Below are 16797 nucleotides of genomic sequence, written 5' to 3' on the forward strand. Positions count from 1 at the left end.
GATGATGGTTCCTTTAAACAAAGTAACTTAGTTCTTTTTAGGCAGCCTTCTTAGGGTCTACTTCTCCTTTCTTAACAAGGACTCATTTTCACAAATGGGAACCTAATTGAAGTCAAGTAATTGACTTAACTGACTCCTCGTTGTCTCCATCTTTTCCGGGCCCCGTTATTTAACAAAAATTCTCATTTTCTTTAGGAAAGAGGTTTCCAGTTATCCTGGAATCGGTCACAAAGTTAACCGGGAATTCAACTCACCTGACATTTTTCCCGAGGCACAACTTTGTTGGACTACTCTTGCTGAGTTAACACAGTATCTCTTCACAAGAGGGTGTCTGATGGTCTAGAGATGCAAATGTCTCTCTCAAAGCCCTTAATTAGAATCTTCTTTAGAGGGAATGTTCCAGATGATAAAATAGAAACTTCTAAGTTTTCTGATGGCAGTTAATACTTAAAAACGTTTCTCCTGAAACGCTGTCTTAATATTTTGCTTTTGAGTTTGTGTCGTTGGAAAGTGGATCCCATTTTAGGAAAGAGTACTAACGCTGCTAATGTGATATATGCAGAGTTAGGGTACAGACTGAGCTAACCTCCTGGCCAAAGTGCGGAAGGATTACCTGGTAAGGTGGTGAGTTAGAAGTTGCTGGAACAGTGAACTGCTGTATTTACTTCAAAACTGATGGACTGCTGTAAAAGGTCTAATTTGAAGCAGTTGCATCATACCTGAGATGTTCAAAAATTTGTCAGGATCATGATGCAATTCATGGCCTACCAAACGAAACCAAAGAGCTGTAGCAATTTAGGAGAGTAATAGAAGTTCTTAGGAGTATTGGTATTAGACTGAAGCATAGGAACCTATGTAATTTGATATGCTGTCAGTGCCTCCCTAACATTTTCCAGAGAAGTTATTCCCTCCCTCCCCGACTTAGTAAATGTTGAAAAACGGAACTATGTTCCACCATCTTAGTGAAAGCAAAGTTCAGGAGAAATTAACAATTTTACATTGCATAATACTGTTTGGTATCACTTTTCAATTTCTTTTTAAAAGTCAAATAAAGTTCAGTTTTATGGCCTGGTTGTTTATTATTTGGAATGCGTTATCCTTTTTCATTTTAACAAGATTTTGAAAGGATATTCGGTTCTCAACTTTAGGAAAAACCAGGATAGAGGTAAGAATAGAAGAAAAGGTGAGAAAAAAAATCAGTCCTTTCAGCAGCTCTGGGTACCTTGCATACTAGGGCAGTATTTCAGTGCAGATGACCAGCGTCAGCAAATTCTGGATGTGGCTGCACATGCAGGAACCTGGCCACCATGACTGAACCACAAAGGCTTTGTCTTCCTTTTTTCATTATATATAAACATGTTGACACACCATGCTAATAGTTTCAGGTATACGATCTACTGATTCAGCTTCTCTAAACGTTATGCTGTGTTCACCCCAAGTGTAGCCACCATCTGTCACCCCATGATGCTATTTATAGTAGCACTGACAATATTCCCCTATGCCGCACCCTTCATCCATGTGACTTATTCTATTATTATGGTAACAACATGTCTGGAAATGGGGGCAGGGCAGGGCAAGCAGGTGCAGCTACTTGAGGAGGTTACCATGAAGCTAGGCTGCAGCCTCTTCCCTAGAGGCTGGGCCTGGGACTTTGAGCCTCAGGTTAGCAAAATGAGGGCAAGTTCTCTGTATGAGGTTTTTGCCTTATTGTCAGAAATGGACCTCATCCTGGGCCAGCACTGTCAGGTACCCACACCTATCACCTTAAGATGAATTCTAACTGGCAGAAATACTGTTAATTGAAGAGGCGAAAGCAGGAAAACCAGTCTTCTGGTCTTTTAGACGGCATTCTTCAGGATATTGGGTAACGGGAATTTTCACTCCATTCCTCAACTTCCTGGTATCACTAGAATTTTACATGTGGAGAATTCAAGGAAACTAAAGACTGAATGACCCATTTAATACCTGGCACCAGGCATCACCTTTTATATTATCAAACTCAATAAAAATATAAAGGGCTACAGGCAAGAGACGACCTCCAAACCCATGACATATTAGCACGGTCCAAAGAAAGTCTGAGAGACCATGAGCTCAGGTTAGTTAGTATCCTTTCCAGAAGAGCGCAGACGTACTAGTTTCAAGATTAAGCCTAGTAATCCAATTAAGAGCTCTTCACAGTGGGAGTCACAAACTCAAGGACCCAAGGGAAGCAACAGGAAGGAGCAAAGTGGGCCAAGAGTTGTGAAATCCCTTGTTCGTCCATTGCTCCTGGACTTTCATTGTATGAAATTTTATGGATCTGCCTTTGGAGAAAAGTACCAATGCCAATTTAGGAAAGCAAACCTCTGCCCTGCAGGACAGAGTCTAAACTAGTGCTTCAAGACGTGACGACAGAATCCTCTGCTCCAGTTTTAATAAAGAATTTATTTGCTGATTCCCCAAATCAAGAGTCAGAAAACAGCCCCACCCGCCTCACTGCAAGAAGTATTCTAGAAAAAAACATTTGCCATCATCTTCTCCTCTCTTCCCGAGGTGTGCCCTTGCTGGCATCCATCAGCGAAGAGCAGACTGACAGACGGAAATACTTTGTATGATAGGCACAGGGCACCAGGTACACCTCCCCCGCAGGCAAGCCGCCTTTCTCTTTTGATAGAAATTTACCGGAACATTTTCTTTATAGCAAAATACTTAAAAGATCATTCCCCTGTTTATCCCACTTATCTCCTGAAAAAGTAGAGAACTGAAAGGTTCTCTGCCCCTGCTGTGATCCAAACACTGAACAGGGAAGATACATCTGGGTACGCTCAGTTTTGGGTTCGTACACACGCTTATCACAGAGGACTCTGAACCTCAAGTTCTGGGTTTGATCAGAACAGCTGAAAAACAAAGTCATTCTATGATGGAGCAAAGCAGGCTTTTTCAACACTACCTCACTGATCCCAAATCCCGTAGAGATCCAAGATCCGAGCCTCTCCTATAGACCGTGTTTCAAAGAGAGTCAGTGGAGGAGCGAGCTAAGGTACACGCACAGAGTTGAATGCTGGTGAAGGCACAGAGTAAAGGATCCCGAGAAATTTTTAGTGCCATTTTCATTTAATAAGCCAGTAGTAGAGCAACCTAAAGACCTTGGCTGTGATCACACCAGGATGTTTTTATGAAGAGTTGCAGGAGAACACGATGGGCAGCCGGCATCGTCTGCCTCACGGAGCTCAGCCAACGGCTGGAGACTACGGCTGGGGCGTGTAGCGGAGGTACTTCTTGCCCGAGGGGAGCTCTTTGGTGAAGACTCCTTTAGGGAAGATTTTTTTGGCTTCATCTTCAGGGATGGTTGGAAGAACCATTACACTGTCTCCGTCCTATTCAAAGACATTGAGCAATGGTGAAATCTGATCTTAGAGGGAAGCTTCAAGGCCAAGAGTTGACTTTAGAAAAGTGGCTACAGGTGCTCCTGGGAAGAACTCAGTATTGGTTACTCTCTCCCCTGAGGAATTTTGTTTGCACAGAGTGACATTTTTGTGAGGGAACTATTTCCCTATGTAAACAAGTAGTAGTCTTATTTTAAACCCAGTGATGGCTTCGCATCACACTTTAAAATGTTAATTCTAAGTCCTTATTGCTGCGCTGTGTCAATGATTTCCTGACTCCTTCCTGACTCCGCGCTCATCCCCGGCTCCTCACCCCACTTCCTGCTCCTCCTCTCTCAGGCACTCTGGCTCTTCTGTTTCTCGAACCTACCAAGCTTGCTTTCCAGCTATTCCTGCTGCCAGCATTGCTCTTCTCTGCAGCGTGTGACTTGGTCCCTTGCTTTGTGTCCTTCCCAAAGGTCCCTTCAGAGAAGGCCTTCCTCCCACCCCTGCATTCCCATTCTCGCCACCTCTGCTTGATTCCTCTGCCACACTCACTGTCACCTAACACACAGACTTGCTTACGGTTTGTCTCCACCCACTGGAGTGTGAGCTCTAGGAGGGGAGCGACTTCAATTTACATTTCGATTTATACTGTTTGAGGCTGTATCCCAGTGCCCACTGCCCTGGCTCAGTAAACACATGTTCGGTGGACGGATATACAGAGTTTAAGTGATTTGCCTGCCAGGAATAACAAAACACAACCTGGTATTCAGGCTAGCATATTTAAAAAAAAAAATGCAGCTACATGAAATTACCCTTGGGATAGCCCTGTCCTACCTTTTGCAGAAATCCTAGAAATTAAAAATTTATCAACAAGATTTCAAGAATTCTACATGAGTTTAAAAGACCGAATGAAGCTTAAGAGAAATGAAATGCTCTGTGACATTAATACACCACAGCGTTTTAAAGCCATGTCTTAAGTGGCCAATCTAAGTCTAGCTATAAATATTCTGCCATCATTTTGCTAATTTGGGGAAGAGTTAAAGGTTTTAAAAAAAAATTCTCTTATTTTAAAAGGCATCATTCTGACCAATTAACTTGATCAAATGATCTAGAAGTTAGGAAGCCAACACAGGGAGTGTGCACTTTGTAAAGTGTCAAAGATTTTGACAATGGCCTCCAGCACATTGGAAACTCAGCCCTGAGAACTCAGCCAGTGTGTGTGCATGTCAGAAAAAGATCCCCAGGTAACAATGACCCTGAAGACAGCCACTGAGAGATCAGCCCCTAGGACCTTACAGACAGCATGAGCACCTGCCCTTTTAACATCTTTACCTTCCAATCAACCGGGGTGGCAACCCTCTTTTCCGCCGTTAGCTGGAGAGAGGTAATTACTCTGAGAATCTCATCAAAGTTCCTGCCGGTTGTCGCTGGATAGAGGATGGACAGCTTCAGCTTCTTGTCAGGACCGAAAATAAATACCTGCAAAGCACACAAATGCATAAATAGAGGAATTCTTTAAGTGTTTTTGATATTACAGCCTCTCTGAAAGTTCATCAGTCATTAGAAATGTTCAAGGGTTTTAAAAAATATATAAAACCATCCTCTACCTGCTCCATCCCGAACATCTAGAAGGATACAGTAAACTGTTAATCTAGGTGGCTGGAGTTTAGATTACTTTATTCTCCATGGTTTTGTTTTGTTTTTTTTTTTTTTTTTTTAGATTTATTTTTTATTCTTTATTTTTAAGTAATCTCTGCACCCAATATGGGGCTCGAACTCACAACCCCAAGATCAAGAGTCACATGCTCTACCGACTGAGCCAGCCAGGTGGCCCCCTCCATGTTATTTTTCTAAACTTAGAAGGGGATTCTATTGGCTCTGGCTGTCTCAGTAAGAATACCTGATACTCAAATTGAATCCAGAAAGGCCCTGGGAAGGTACTATGTTAACTGGGGATGATTATCTTAAAATATACTAATGGGAATTGATCCTCATCCTTAAATAGTTGTACAGTTTTGCAGCTGAGGGCCTAAGTTTGTTCTCTAGTGGGTAAGGACAGAACAAATAGAAATTCCACGCCAGAACTCCCTTATGGGAAAGGGGATAGCCCACCACTTTGGAGAGGGCTGTCAGGAGAGCTGGAGAAAAGATTCCCCACTTCTAGATGACATCTTAGGATAACTACTTATTTTACGCAGATTTCCAAAAGCTGTCAAATTCAGCAACTTTAAAATTTAGCTGAAAATTTTACTTTGCATTAGCAGTACAGATGCTCAGTGAGATTGCCGCTAATTTATTTTTGCAATCAGAGATATTCCCCTATTTTCCTGGAGCTGGTGCAAGCACTCAATCAGACGAAAAGCCTGGCCAGTCCTGAGGACTCCATAATGGATTTCTGCACTCACCACACGTGCTGTCACAGGCATGCCCTTTTCGTCCTTCTCCGCCGGGTCCAGCATGCCTAACAGGATGGCAAGGTCCCGATTCTTATCATCAATGATGGGGAAAGGTAATGTTTCTGTGGGCTCCTGACCATTGTAAGCATTGATATCCTGAAATGCAGGTGAGAGAGGAAAAAGAAATCTAAACCAAGCACATCATTCTGAATTCAATCAGTTAACAGCTATTATCTTGGAAGATAGGGAAGAGGACCACAATCGTAATTTACTCTAAGCAATTTGAGTAAGAAAATGAATGAATAAACACCCCTTATCCCAATCAGTCACTGACAGAAAGAACAGTGTGGTACAGTACTTAGGTTATAACTGTAGACCCTTTTCATGGCCAGTCCTCTTAAAAATTGGCATGCTTTTACTGCTTGAAGCAGCAAGAAAGCAAGCAGCAGAGTTGAATACTGTAGAATTAGATTCCAATCCAAACCACCACCAGATTCCCAACACATAAACACCATCTAAAATAAGGGGTTCATTAAGTCCATCAGTTCGTTTTTTTTAAAGATTTTATTTATTTAGGGGCGCCTGGGTGGCTCAGTGGGTTAAGCCTCTGCCTTCGGCTCAGGTCATGATCTCAGGGTCCTGGGATGGAGCCCCACATCGGGCTCTCTGCTCAGCGGGGAGCCTGCTTCCCCTTCTCTCTCTCTGCCTGCCTCTGCCTACTTGTGATCTCTGTCAAATAAATAAATAAAAATCTTAAAAAAAAAGATTTTATTTATTTGACAGGCAGAGATCACAAGTAGGCAGAGAGGCAGGCAGAGAGAAAGAGGGAGAAGCAGGCTCCCTGCTGAGCAGAGAGCCCAATGTGGGGCTCGATCCCAGGACCCTGAGATCATGACCTGAGCCGAAGGCAGAGGCTTAACCCACTGAGCCACCCAGGCACCCCAAATACATCAGTTCTAGAAATAATGCCACATGCAGAGATAATTCTCTAGATCTGGTCCCTGCCCGCTAAGTACCCCGACCCAGACACAACACTACTGGAAGGCAGATTATTAAGAAATGGGAGGAAAAAAAAAAAATCACAAAGCAAACCCAAGAGTAGAGCTAAATATATATACTTTAAGGACAAGTAACAGGTAAAAATTTTATGGGTAAAAAAGGCAGAGACATCCACACAGAAACAAGGCATTTCAGGTCTGAACTGAAAGACCATAATGTATGCTCCTCCCTACGCTGTTCTCTCCCCTTAGTTAACTGCACTCATTCACTTCTACTTTTCCGGTCCCTAGAAGCCTTTGGGGGAAAAAAAAATCCAGCTTCATTATTTGATCAAGTGTCCATACGGCACTCAAAGTGGGGCCAGCAGTGTGGACGAGTAAAACACAGTTCCTGCCTTCAAAGAAATGTCTACTCTGGTTCAGACGACTCTCCTACGAAGTTGCAGCAAATGCAGGGCTGTGACGGGTACATGACAGATTGTGAATGCTGAGTATACTAATGTCCCCACTTACAGTTCTGCTGAGCTGGCTGAGACTTCAGTCAAGATTCTGACCCCGGGGCCTCGGAGGATGGATGAGCTCTTCACAGGTTAAGAGGAACAGTACTAATGAAACATGCAGGTAAGTCTGAGCATAAAGAATTGAAAAGAGAGCAAGTCCCTTAGCTGGGTAGTTTTAGGAAGAAGCAGAAAAGAGGATTTAAAATTAGAATGAGTTCTATTTATTACGGAGGGCCTTGAAAATGGAGTGGATGGATGTGGATGCAAGTCATGGTAGTCACAGACTCTTTAATTTCTCCACGGAGACGTGACAGGGTTAAGAGTCATATCGAACTCTGAAAAGGGTAGCTACACATTGTGACATGTTCCTTAGATTTATTATCTTAGCTTCCCTTTTCTTGCCACCGGCTCCCGACCAAGTCATCACACCTAAAAAAATGATCCATATGGATTCGTGCGAGACGCACCGCGAAGTTTCCTATTTAATTAGCTGAACGTCACTGTTTTTGACAGCTGGGACGTGTCTCCCTCTCCTATTGAACGCAATCCCAACTGGGAAAATTCTAAGGCAGAAGCTCACCAGCCAAGATGCTTTAAGAGATGTTATACAAGAGCTCTTCCTTCAGTGATGTCTTGATTTAACGATCGCTATGCCATCAATTGTCAACACTGCCGCTTGCCCAGTGGGTATTCCGTGACATCCGTGAGCACCAATGAACCACATACTTTGCCTTTGTTCTATCCTAAATCGGGCTAATGCCTGCCCTCTAGCACCTAGCATTACAACAGCATGGGTGTGAGTTCCAATGGGCCACTGCCATCATTTTACAGCAGGACAATCCTGAGCAAGTCCCTCTAGCTCTGTGGGAGGAAAAGGTATTCTCAGTGGCAAACACAAGGGCACGAACCACATACCTCCAGGGCTGCTCCTGGAAACAAACGAGAAACAGCCCATGAGATCGCTATGGAAAGGCAGCTTACTATTCACAGCCAGAAGTAAGGAATGAGAAGAATTCCACCCTGAGAAAGAGCAATGTGCTTCTCTTTTCTCCTGTTCTGGTTCTTCTCTCAGACACCGAGAATCAATGAGTATAAAATGGCCAAGGGATGCAGCCCCACGTGGCCAACTCCCAAGTCGGGACGTCTTTTCTTCAGTTGTATAGCGAAGTGCTTGGCACAGTGGGTGGCACATGGTCCATCCCTCCGAGCTGACCTATCAGCCTTGTTCAGTGGCACATCACAGCGAAGCCATCAGAATGTTCTTCAGTTCAGCCTAGATCACCACATTTATTGGACAAGTACATCCTTCGTTGCAAGTAGACAATTCCTTCAGTTCCTGCATTCTACACCTACAGACCAAACAACTAGGACGTACCAAGCATGGTTCTGGCCGAGCCTCTACTCCGCTGGGTGCGGACAAATGAACAAAACGAAACCAGCGATGTGCAGAGCATTTTCTTTTAGATGGTGACAAGTGCTAAGGAGAAAACCAAGCAGAGGGGGCTAGGGAGTGTGGAGCAGAGTTATAATCTTAGATAATGAGGCCATGGGAGGCTTTAATGAGTCAAGACCAGAAGGATGTGAGGGCAAGCCACAACCTGGGTAGAGAGTCTTCAAAATAGGATTAAGGATAATTTTAAGGTGGAGGAGATTAATTTACTGATGACTCGGACATGGGTATGGAAAAACCAGAGGCATTAAGGATGATGCCTGGATTTCTGGCCTGAGCAACTATGAAAACACAGTGTCCGTTTTCTAAGATGAGTAAGACCTTGGATTAAGAAAAAGAACCCCGTGTTAGACATACTAGGTATGAGATGACAGGACATCCCTGGGAAGAGGCTGAGTTAGCACAGGTTGTATCGGTCTGAAAGCCAGCAGAGTCTAACTAGAGATGGGAATTTGGGCATTACAGCATTTAGAGGTGAGTGGATGACTTCACCAACAGGAAAGGTGTAGATAAAAAGAGAAGGCATCCATGAAATGTGTCCAGGGAAACTTCAGCATAAATTAGGAGTTAAGAGATGGAGCTCAGTCTGAGAATAAGAACAGCTACAGATGTGGTGTCTGGAAGCCAAGAGAGGAAAATGTTTCAGAATATAGTGATCACTGGGTTAAAGGCTCCTAGCAGGCCAAGAAAGAGCAGGGCTAAGACCCAAGCATTGCATTTAGCAAAGGCAGAGGTCACAGTGTGGTCTAAGTCAGACTTTCAGATTATCAGTGAATCTGAGGGGCGCCTGGGTGGCTCAGTCAATTAAGCATCTGCTTACGGCTCAGGTTATAATCTCAGGATTCTGGAATGAGCCCCTCATGGGGCTCTCTGCTCGGCTAGGGGTCTGCTTCTTCCTCTCCCTCTCCATGTTCTCGGTGCCCCGGCCCCCGCAATAAATAAAATCTTAAAAAAAAAAAAAAAAAAAAAAATCAGTGAATCTAAGGTCACTTGTACCTTTACCTCAAAAAAAAAAAAAAAAAAAAAAAACCAAGATACTTAGAGTATTAACATCTCAGGAAACAACAGATGTTGGTGAGGATGCAAAGGGGGAACCCTCCTACACTGTTGGTGGGAATGTAAACTGATGCAGCTACTCTGGGGAACAGTATGCAGATTCTTCAAAAAGTTAAAAAGGACTACCTTGTAGTAGTCCAGCAATTGCACTACTGGGTATTTACCCGAAGGATATAAAAATAATGATTCAAAGGGGCATATGCATCCCAGTGTTTATAGCAACAATGTCTACAACAAGGAAAATATGGAAAGAGCCTAGATGTCCACTGACGGATCACACACACACACACACACACACGAGACTATTACTCAGCCATCAAAAAGAATGAAATCTTACCATTTGCAACCATGTGGATGGAACTAGAAGATATTATGCTAAGTGAAACACGTCAGTCAGAGAAAGACAAAGAAAAAGACAAATAATACCATATGACTTCACTCGTAAGTGGAATTTAAGAAACAAAACAGGAACACAGGGGAAGAGAAGGAAAAAATAAAGTAAGATAAAAACAGAGAGGGAGGTAAACGGTAGGAGTCTCTTAACTACAGGGAACAAACTGGGGGTTGCTCAAGGGGAGGGAGGTGGGGGAATGGGTATTCTATGCAACTGATGAATCACTGAACTCTACCTCTGAAACTAATATACTATATGTTAACTAAAGTGAATTTAAATTAAAAATTAAAAATTAAAAAAAAAAACAACCCTAAACCAAGCTACTCTATGTAATTTATAACTTGATCTATAATTTCATAGCACATGCCAATTGGTACTATACCTTGCTCCAGGCAAGATGGTCTTCAACACTGTCTACTGAAAGGGCAATCATCTTAACGTTCTTCTTGGCAAATTCTGGTGCCAGCTTTGCAGCTCTGCCAAGCTCCGTGGTACACACAGGGGTAAAATCCCGGGGGTGGGAGAAGAGAATGCCCCATCTGAAAGGAAGGAAAAAGAAGTCACAACTTAACTGAAGAAGTTCACAAATCCTAGGTCAAAAAAGACTTTCTTTTTAAAAGGAATGTGCTTATGAGGACAATAACTTCTAGATTTTTGTTGAGGAATGCTTTGATTTTCTTACTTCCAGAAAAGCCCATGTTTAAAGCCCAATTCAATCAAAGATAGGAAATTCCACATGATATATGTCTTAAAAGACTCTAATTTAAGGGTGTCGCCTCCTTTAATAAACTACAGGGCCACCCTGACTCTTTTCAGCTCATAAAATCTGTGCTACTCATACCAACAAACTTAGTGAAGTAACTTCCCCACCTCCCCAACCACTTACTCACTTCTATTTATTTCCTAGGCACGGAGATCCCGACATTGAGCTTCAACAATGGACGTCCCAATGTGCCCCAATCCAAACAAATCCCTGATTGCAATAATAAGCAGGTTATGTAATCTGAAATAAATAGGCTTCTATCCCCTATTTATATGTAAAATTAAAGTTGACACTTGGCTTCTTTGTAGTGAATGGATATAAAAACTTTTGTTAAATCGACTTTACTGACCCAGCCTGCCGAACAGGACACCTGATCTCTGCACCCTGACAAAATAGTTTTGCTCGCCTCTGTTTGCAGTTTCTTTTTCTTCTTGTTTTAGACCAAGTGGGCAGAACGCTGAGAACCTACAACAGATTTTTACAACTACAGATTCTTAGGTAAATCCTACTATCTAAATAATCGTCATTAGCTAAGGTAAAACTTTGTATGTATTTTAAGCACATTTCAAGCTAACGGTCACCAAGAACTTTTGGACTACACTTTCCCTCTCCTCTGCAAGAGTAGAACTACTCCTCTGACTGAAAAGGAAAATTTAACACTCGGGTTTTCCACAATCCTTGCTGACATTAAACCAGGATTCTAAACTACAGATTACTAAACGTAACCTAGATGTCAAGCTGACCTCTCCCAAGTTCGCCAAGTTTCCTGAAGCACAGAGAACAAAAGCAGAGACAAGGGTACCTCCTCCTTCCCACCTACATCTGCCACTTGGGACTCCCAAGGCTTCAGGAGAGGAAAAGCCTTCCCACAAAAAGGATAGACGGCAAGGCTGGGAAGAGAGAGGTAGTATTTTTAAGATTCTGGAGGATTGCGGTAGGTTTACTTTTCTATAAAGGGCAGTAAGAGGGACATACATCTTTTGAAAATAATCTAGGCATGGGTAAAATCTAGGTCTTAGATTCTGCAGAAAAGGATCGGCTTAAGTGTCAGATGAGACTCAAGAGAAAGTCTCCAGGAGTTGAGAAAAAAAATAAACAGGTGGGGCGTCTGCGTTCAGTTCCGGTCATGATCCCAGGGTCCTGGGATTGAGTCCCATATTCGGTTCCCTGCTTGGTGGGGAGCCTGCTTCTCCCTCTCCCACTCCCCCTGCATGTTGTGTTCCCTCTCTCCCTGTGTCTGTCTCTATCAAATAAATAAACAAAATCTTTAAAAAAAAAAGTTGAAGAAAAATAAACAGGTCATTTCTTCCTGTGTTGTTAATGGTTGATGAAATTGTAAGTGATAGACATACAACTTTCCATGGTGTGTTGGGAAGGTTTTTGCTGAATCATGCTGAGGAACTGAGTTTAAGCCACTTCACATCCCGCCCCCCTCAGAAGCCACACTCCAGTTTGCCAAATAGGATAACTCTCCAGACTGTCTTATTACAGCACGCCTTCCCCTCCAAGTCTCCTTACTGTGCTCTTAAGAGTAAGAGTAGTTCAATTACATTATCCCATTTCCTTCCTCATTTTCAAGAAACAAAAGGTTTCATCCTTTAAGGGAAGGGTCCCCACTCACCTCAAAACACCAGGAGAACACGCTTTGTTTGGTAAAAATGTACTGTAAAGCAGCTGCTTCTACTGCATACGTACAAAAATAGTGATAAAATTCACCAAATGCAGCACCCAACCCCCTTAGTTGTTTCCAATTGTCAGAGGTAGGGCAGATACCTGTAATGTTTGAAATTATTTTTTTTCTTCCAAAAAAACCCACCTGGATCAAAAAGTACCATCTGAACTGAGATCATGCACAGAACAGAGTTGAGAAAAACTGTATTAGGCAAAATCCTTCTGCTGTAATTATATAAAGAGCTCAAACTTCTTTTTGGGGTAGGGGAGGGATCATGCCTGATCCGAGGCAGCCCTTGTAATACTACTTGTTTATAGATGCAGGTGTTTTTCTCATCTTCCTCCTGGTGGCTCCCTGAGAAGGTACCACTTTCAATGAAATCTAGATAGATCCAGGGGCCAATAAACAACAACAAGAAATCCAAAACGTAGGGTTAGTTTAAACAGTTGCAACATTTATAATTATTGGCACAGTATGTTATTATTTATCTTTAATCTATACAATCTAAGAGCTCCAGTAAGATTTTGCTGTATGGGGGTGAAGGCTATAGATGGGAATAGGAAGAAACATATATCCTGAAAATCACATGGACTTTTGAGAGAACACTAATACCTAGATTACGAGATTGGACACAATCTATATATCTGAGGTGTCCTCCTACATTTAAGGTCTGAATATTCCATTTCTTTTTTTTTCTAGCCCAGTCCTCTCTTTCACAAAGCTTAGCTTTTCCCATACTCAGAGGCTGGACAATGGATTTAAGCATTTTTAAGGCGATGTATAGGCCTAAAATGTAAGAATCTCTCCCAGATTCTCTGCAGAGCTCCACCGAGTTACTAACTAATCTCATAAACGTCCCTCTGTCTATATGCACATATACTTGGTTGCTGTGAATAAAAAGTATACAAATTATGGAGGAATTGTTAAGCCGTACAACCTCACAGTGCAAAACTGACACACACACACAAAAAGCCAGGAACAGACTCATAAATACAAAGAACCAGTGGCTACCAGAGGGGATGGGGGGATGGGTGAAATAGATGAAGGGAATTAAGAGGTACAAACTTGCAGTTTATAGAACATCTAGTTATGGACGAGGAAAGTACAGCTTGGGGAACAGAGTCAGTAACGTAGTAATGCATGGGGACAGACCGTCACTACACTCACTGTGATGAGCACCGAGTAATATACCAAACTGTGTAATTATTTTGTTATACACCTGAAACTAATGAAACACTGTGTGCCAATTATCCTTCAATAATGTAAAAAAAGGGAAAAAAAGGAAAACCAGCGTGGTGGGACTGCTGCAACTCCAGAACCATAATATAAGGACACATCTCTGGGATGTTTTCAGGTTAAAACTAGTGAACTTGAAAGCTTGCTGATTCAGGAACTATAAAATGTAAACCAGGGAACACCGATTTACTCCTAGTCGTAACGGTACTGCCAGGCCGGATTTGGCGATCACCAGCAAGGCCACGTGCGCGAAGCAGGGCAGCAGGAGACGGGAAGCGGTGAGGGGCACACACTGGGAAACAAAAGGGTCTCCAAAGCCGGGAGGTACACGCGTGCTGGCGCCCCAAGAGCCTGCGGCGGCGGGAAGGCAAAAACCGGCCACTGCAACGCAGCAACCTCAGAAAGCCCTCCCCCGCACCGCGTTGCAAGTTCTGGAATGAAGGACACACCTACAGACAGAGTGTTCTTGGTTCCTCCCAGAGCTGTTATCAAATCATGGTCCAGCCACTGCAGGAGGCTCTGGACAACAAGTCCTTTAGCCAGTTATTTGGCAGCTGGTAGTTTTAAATGTACGTTTTGTGTCGAGAAGCCTGCGAATGCCACGGCCGCAAGCGGGACTTCAGATAACGCGCTGGGCCGTTCCGAACCTTCAGCCAGCAGGAGTGTCCTCAGACCGTGGCCTTTAACACCCACCTTCCCCCGGGAGCAAATTCCAGAACGGCAGGAGGGAGGGAGGCGCGACCCTGGGCACGAATCCCGGGACGTGACCGCGGATGCCGCCCGGCCCTCGCCCCCGCCGGGCCTCGGCCTGGCCGCGCTCCTTGGCACCGCTTACTAAACCGAGTGCGATAGGCAACCAGGCCTCCATCCGCCCCGGGTTCCCCGACCTGCGGGAACCCAATTTCGTTCCCCTCCCCCTTCTCGCCGCGGAGCTCGCTCAGCCACGAGGGGGCCGCAAGCGGGAGCGGATCCGGTGGCCGGCGCCCAGCAGCGCTCGGCCGACGCGGGGCAGGGGCCCCTCGGCCAGAGGCACGTGCAGGAACCGCTGCGGGGAGGAGGCGGGCGGCGAGCTGGAGGCTGAGCGGGAAGGAGGACCGAAGGGAGAAGAAATAGGGAAGGCGCCTCCGCGGTCGGGCGTAACCCGACAGCAGGGCTACGAGGTGGCCACTTACGAGTCTCCCAGATAGTCGTGGAAACGGATGCGGCCGATGGTAGTATTGGCCTCGAAGTTGGGAGCCTCGTCCCCGAGAAGGAGACCTCCGGGCATGGCGGCAGCGGTGACGCGGGAAGACGAGGACGAGCAGCAGCGACAGCCACCCGCTTGCCGGCTCTAGGGGTGTAGCTGTCGGCCGCAGAGTGAGCGCGGCCGCGAGGGGCGGGACGAGGGCGGAGTGGGCGGGGAAAGAGGCGGAGTCTAGGTAGGCGGGGCTGTGGTGGAGCTAGGGGCGGGCCGGGACCTGGCGGCGGGCTGGAGGTCACGAGCGGAGGTCCGTGCGGTTGCGAGGGAAGGTCCCGACTGCCCGAGCGAGGGGCGGGGTAGGGGTGGGTGAGCCCTGGGCACCCGTCGCTGCCTCTGAACCTTCCGGGAGTCTACTGGCACCGGCGCGCGTCTCAACTCACGTGACGTGGGATTCGGGGACCTCGCCCCCTGGAGGCTTGTGGGTGAGCGGGGTTTGATCCTGCAGTGCGTCTGGGGTCTGAAGGTGAAAGGAAGCCGCGGAACGCGGTAGAAGGGGAGCCCCAAGGCAGAGAATCGGGGTGGGGGATGACGAATCCGCGGAGATCCTCCTGTACATTTACGCTTGGTCGTCTGACCGCTCCACTTACCCCTTTTTAAGTGTGAGCTTCTGGAATCCTGACCACCCCAACCAACCTAGCCATCATGAACTCTTTATCAGAGGATGTGGCAACAGCTGCACTTGGCAATGGACCTTATGTCAGAGGAAGTGGCTTTCATATTGCAGCAAAAATTCCAGCACCTATGTCATCAGTCGCTGCTTGAGGGAAAGCGACTAAACTTTTATATCACTCCCCTCTCCCGGTATTGTGAACCATTAAATATTCAACGCAATTATCCTGAAATCTGGATATACATTTTTTAAAAAAGATTTATTAGAGAGAGGGGGGAGGGGCAGAGGGAGAAGGAATCTGAAGCCGACTCCCGCTGAGCAAGAACCCCCCCCCACCCTCCCGACCTCCCCGGGAAGAGCTCTGTCCCCACAACCCATGAGATCATGACCTCAGTGGAAACCAGGAGTTATTCGCTCACTGGACTGAGCCACCCAGGTGTCCCTGAAATCTGCATATAAATTTTATTTCATTTATTTATTTATTTATTTATGTTAGTCAGCATACAGCATATACATTTTAAAGCATACTTACTGCTACCTGTGTGCAAATCAACTCTGCCACCCAAGGAAGTGGGAAGTTTAAATTCATTTATTTGCTCTCTACGTGCCAAGCATGAGGGGGACAAAATGGCTGTTCTCTAGGATCTTTCTTTCTAACTGGGAAGACATAATTAAACAAGAGTATATTAGATAGCAGTAAATCCTATTTAGGGAAATGAAATAAGTTTCCATGCTAGAGGGTGACTAGGAGCTGCTTTGGATCAGATGGTCTGGTCTGGGAAAGCCTCTAGGATAATGTAGGTAAACTACTTAGCCCCTAGTAAGTGCTCTGGAAATAGTAGTAGCTATTTGGGTGATGATAATGGCTTATGCAATACGTCATGCTTAGCCAACTGTGTGTAAGGCACTGTTCCAGGCCTGGTGATACAGTCGAGAGCTACAGTCCCTGCTCTTACAGGGAAGGCAGATGTATATACAGTTGGGGTAAGAATGTAGAGTAAATGCTGATGGGGGAGGGTGCTAAATGGTTGGAGTTCAGAAGTGGGAAAATCCTCTGCATAGAGCTCCTTAGGCTTGAGGAAGGCACATGGCAGTGCTAAGTGACTCACATACTGTGATTTCAGTTTTCATC

General features: G+C 44.9%; 2 protein-coding genes across 2 annotated transcripts in view; one reads left to right on the plus strand and one right to left on the minus strand.

Moving 5' to 3' along the window:
- Positions 1-906, plus strand: part of SLC9C2 (solute carrier family 9 member C2 (putative)) — a 101216-nt gene extending 100310 nt beyond the window's left edge. Inside the window, exon 28 of the mRNA XM_044267389.1 lies at positions 196-906. Within this exon, the coding sequence (XP_044123324.1) occupies positions 196-237 (42 nt within the window). The 3' untranslated portion in view covers positions 238-906. The remainder of the gene's footprint in view (positions 1-195) is intronic.
- Positions 907-2404: 1498 nt separating this feature from the next.
- Positions 2405-15178, minus strand: PRDX6 (peroxiredoxin 6). Its single transcript, XM_044267390.1, has 5 exons — positions 14988-15178; positions 10527-10683; positions 5756-5902; positions 4683-4829; positions 2405-3356 (listed from the first exon to the last, which is right to left on the minus strand). The coding sequence occupies exons 1-5, from the start codon at positions 15080-15082 to the stop codon at positions 3228-3230; spliced, it is 675 nt and encodes a 224-aa protein (XP_044123325.1). The 5' UTR covers positions 15083-15178; the 3' UTR covers positions 2405-3227.
- Positions 15179-16797: the final 1619 nt, after the last annotated feature.

Source organism: Neovison vison, chromosome 10 (genome assembly GCF_020171115.1).
Source record: "Neovison vison isolate M4711 chromosome 10, ASM_NN_V1, whole genome shotgun sequence".
Lineage (NCBI taxonomy): Eukaryota > Metazoa > Chordata > Mammalia > Carnivora > Mustelidae > Neogale > Neogale vison.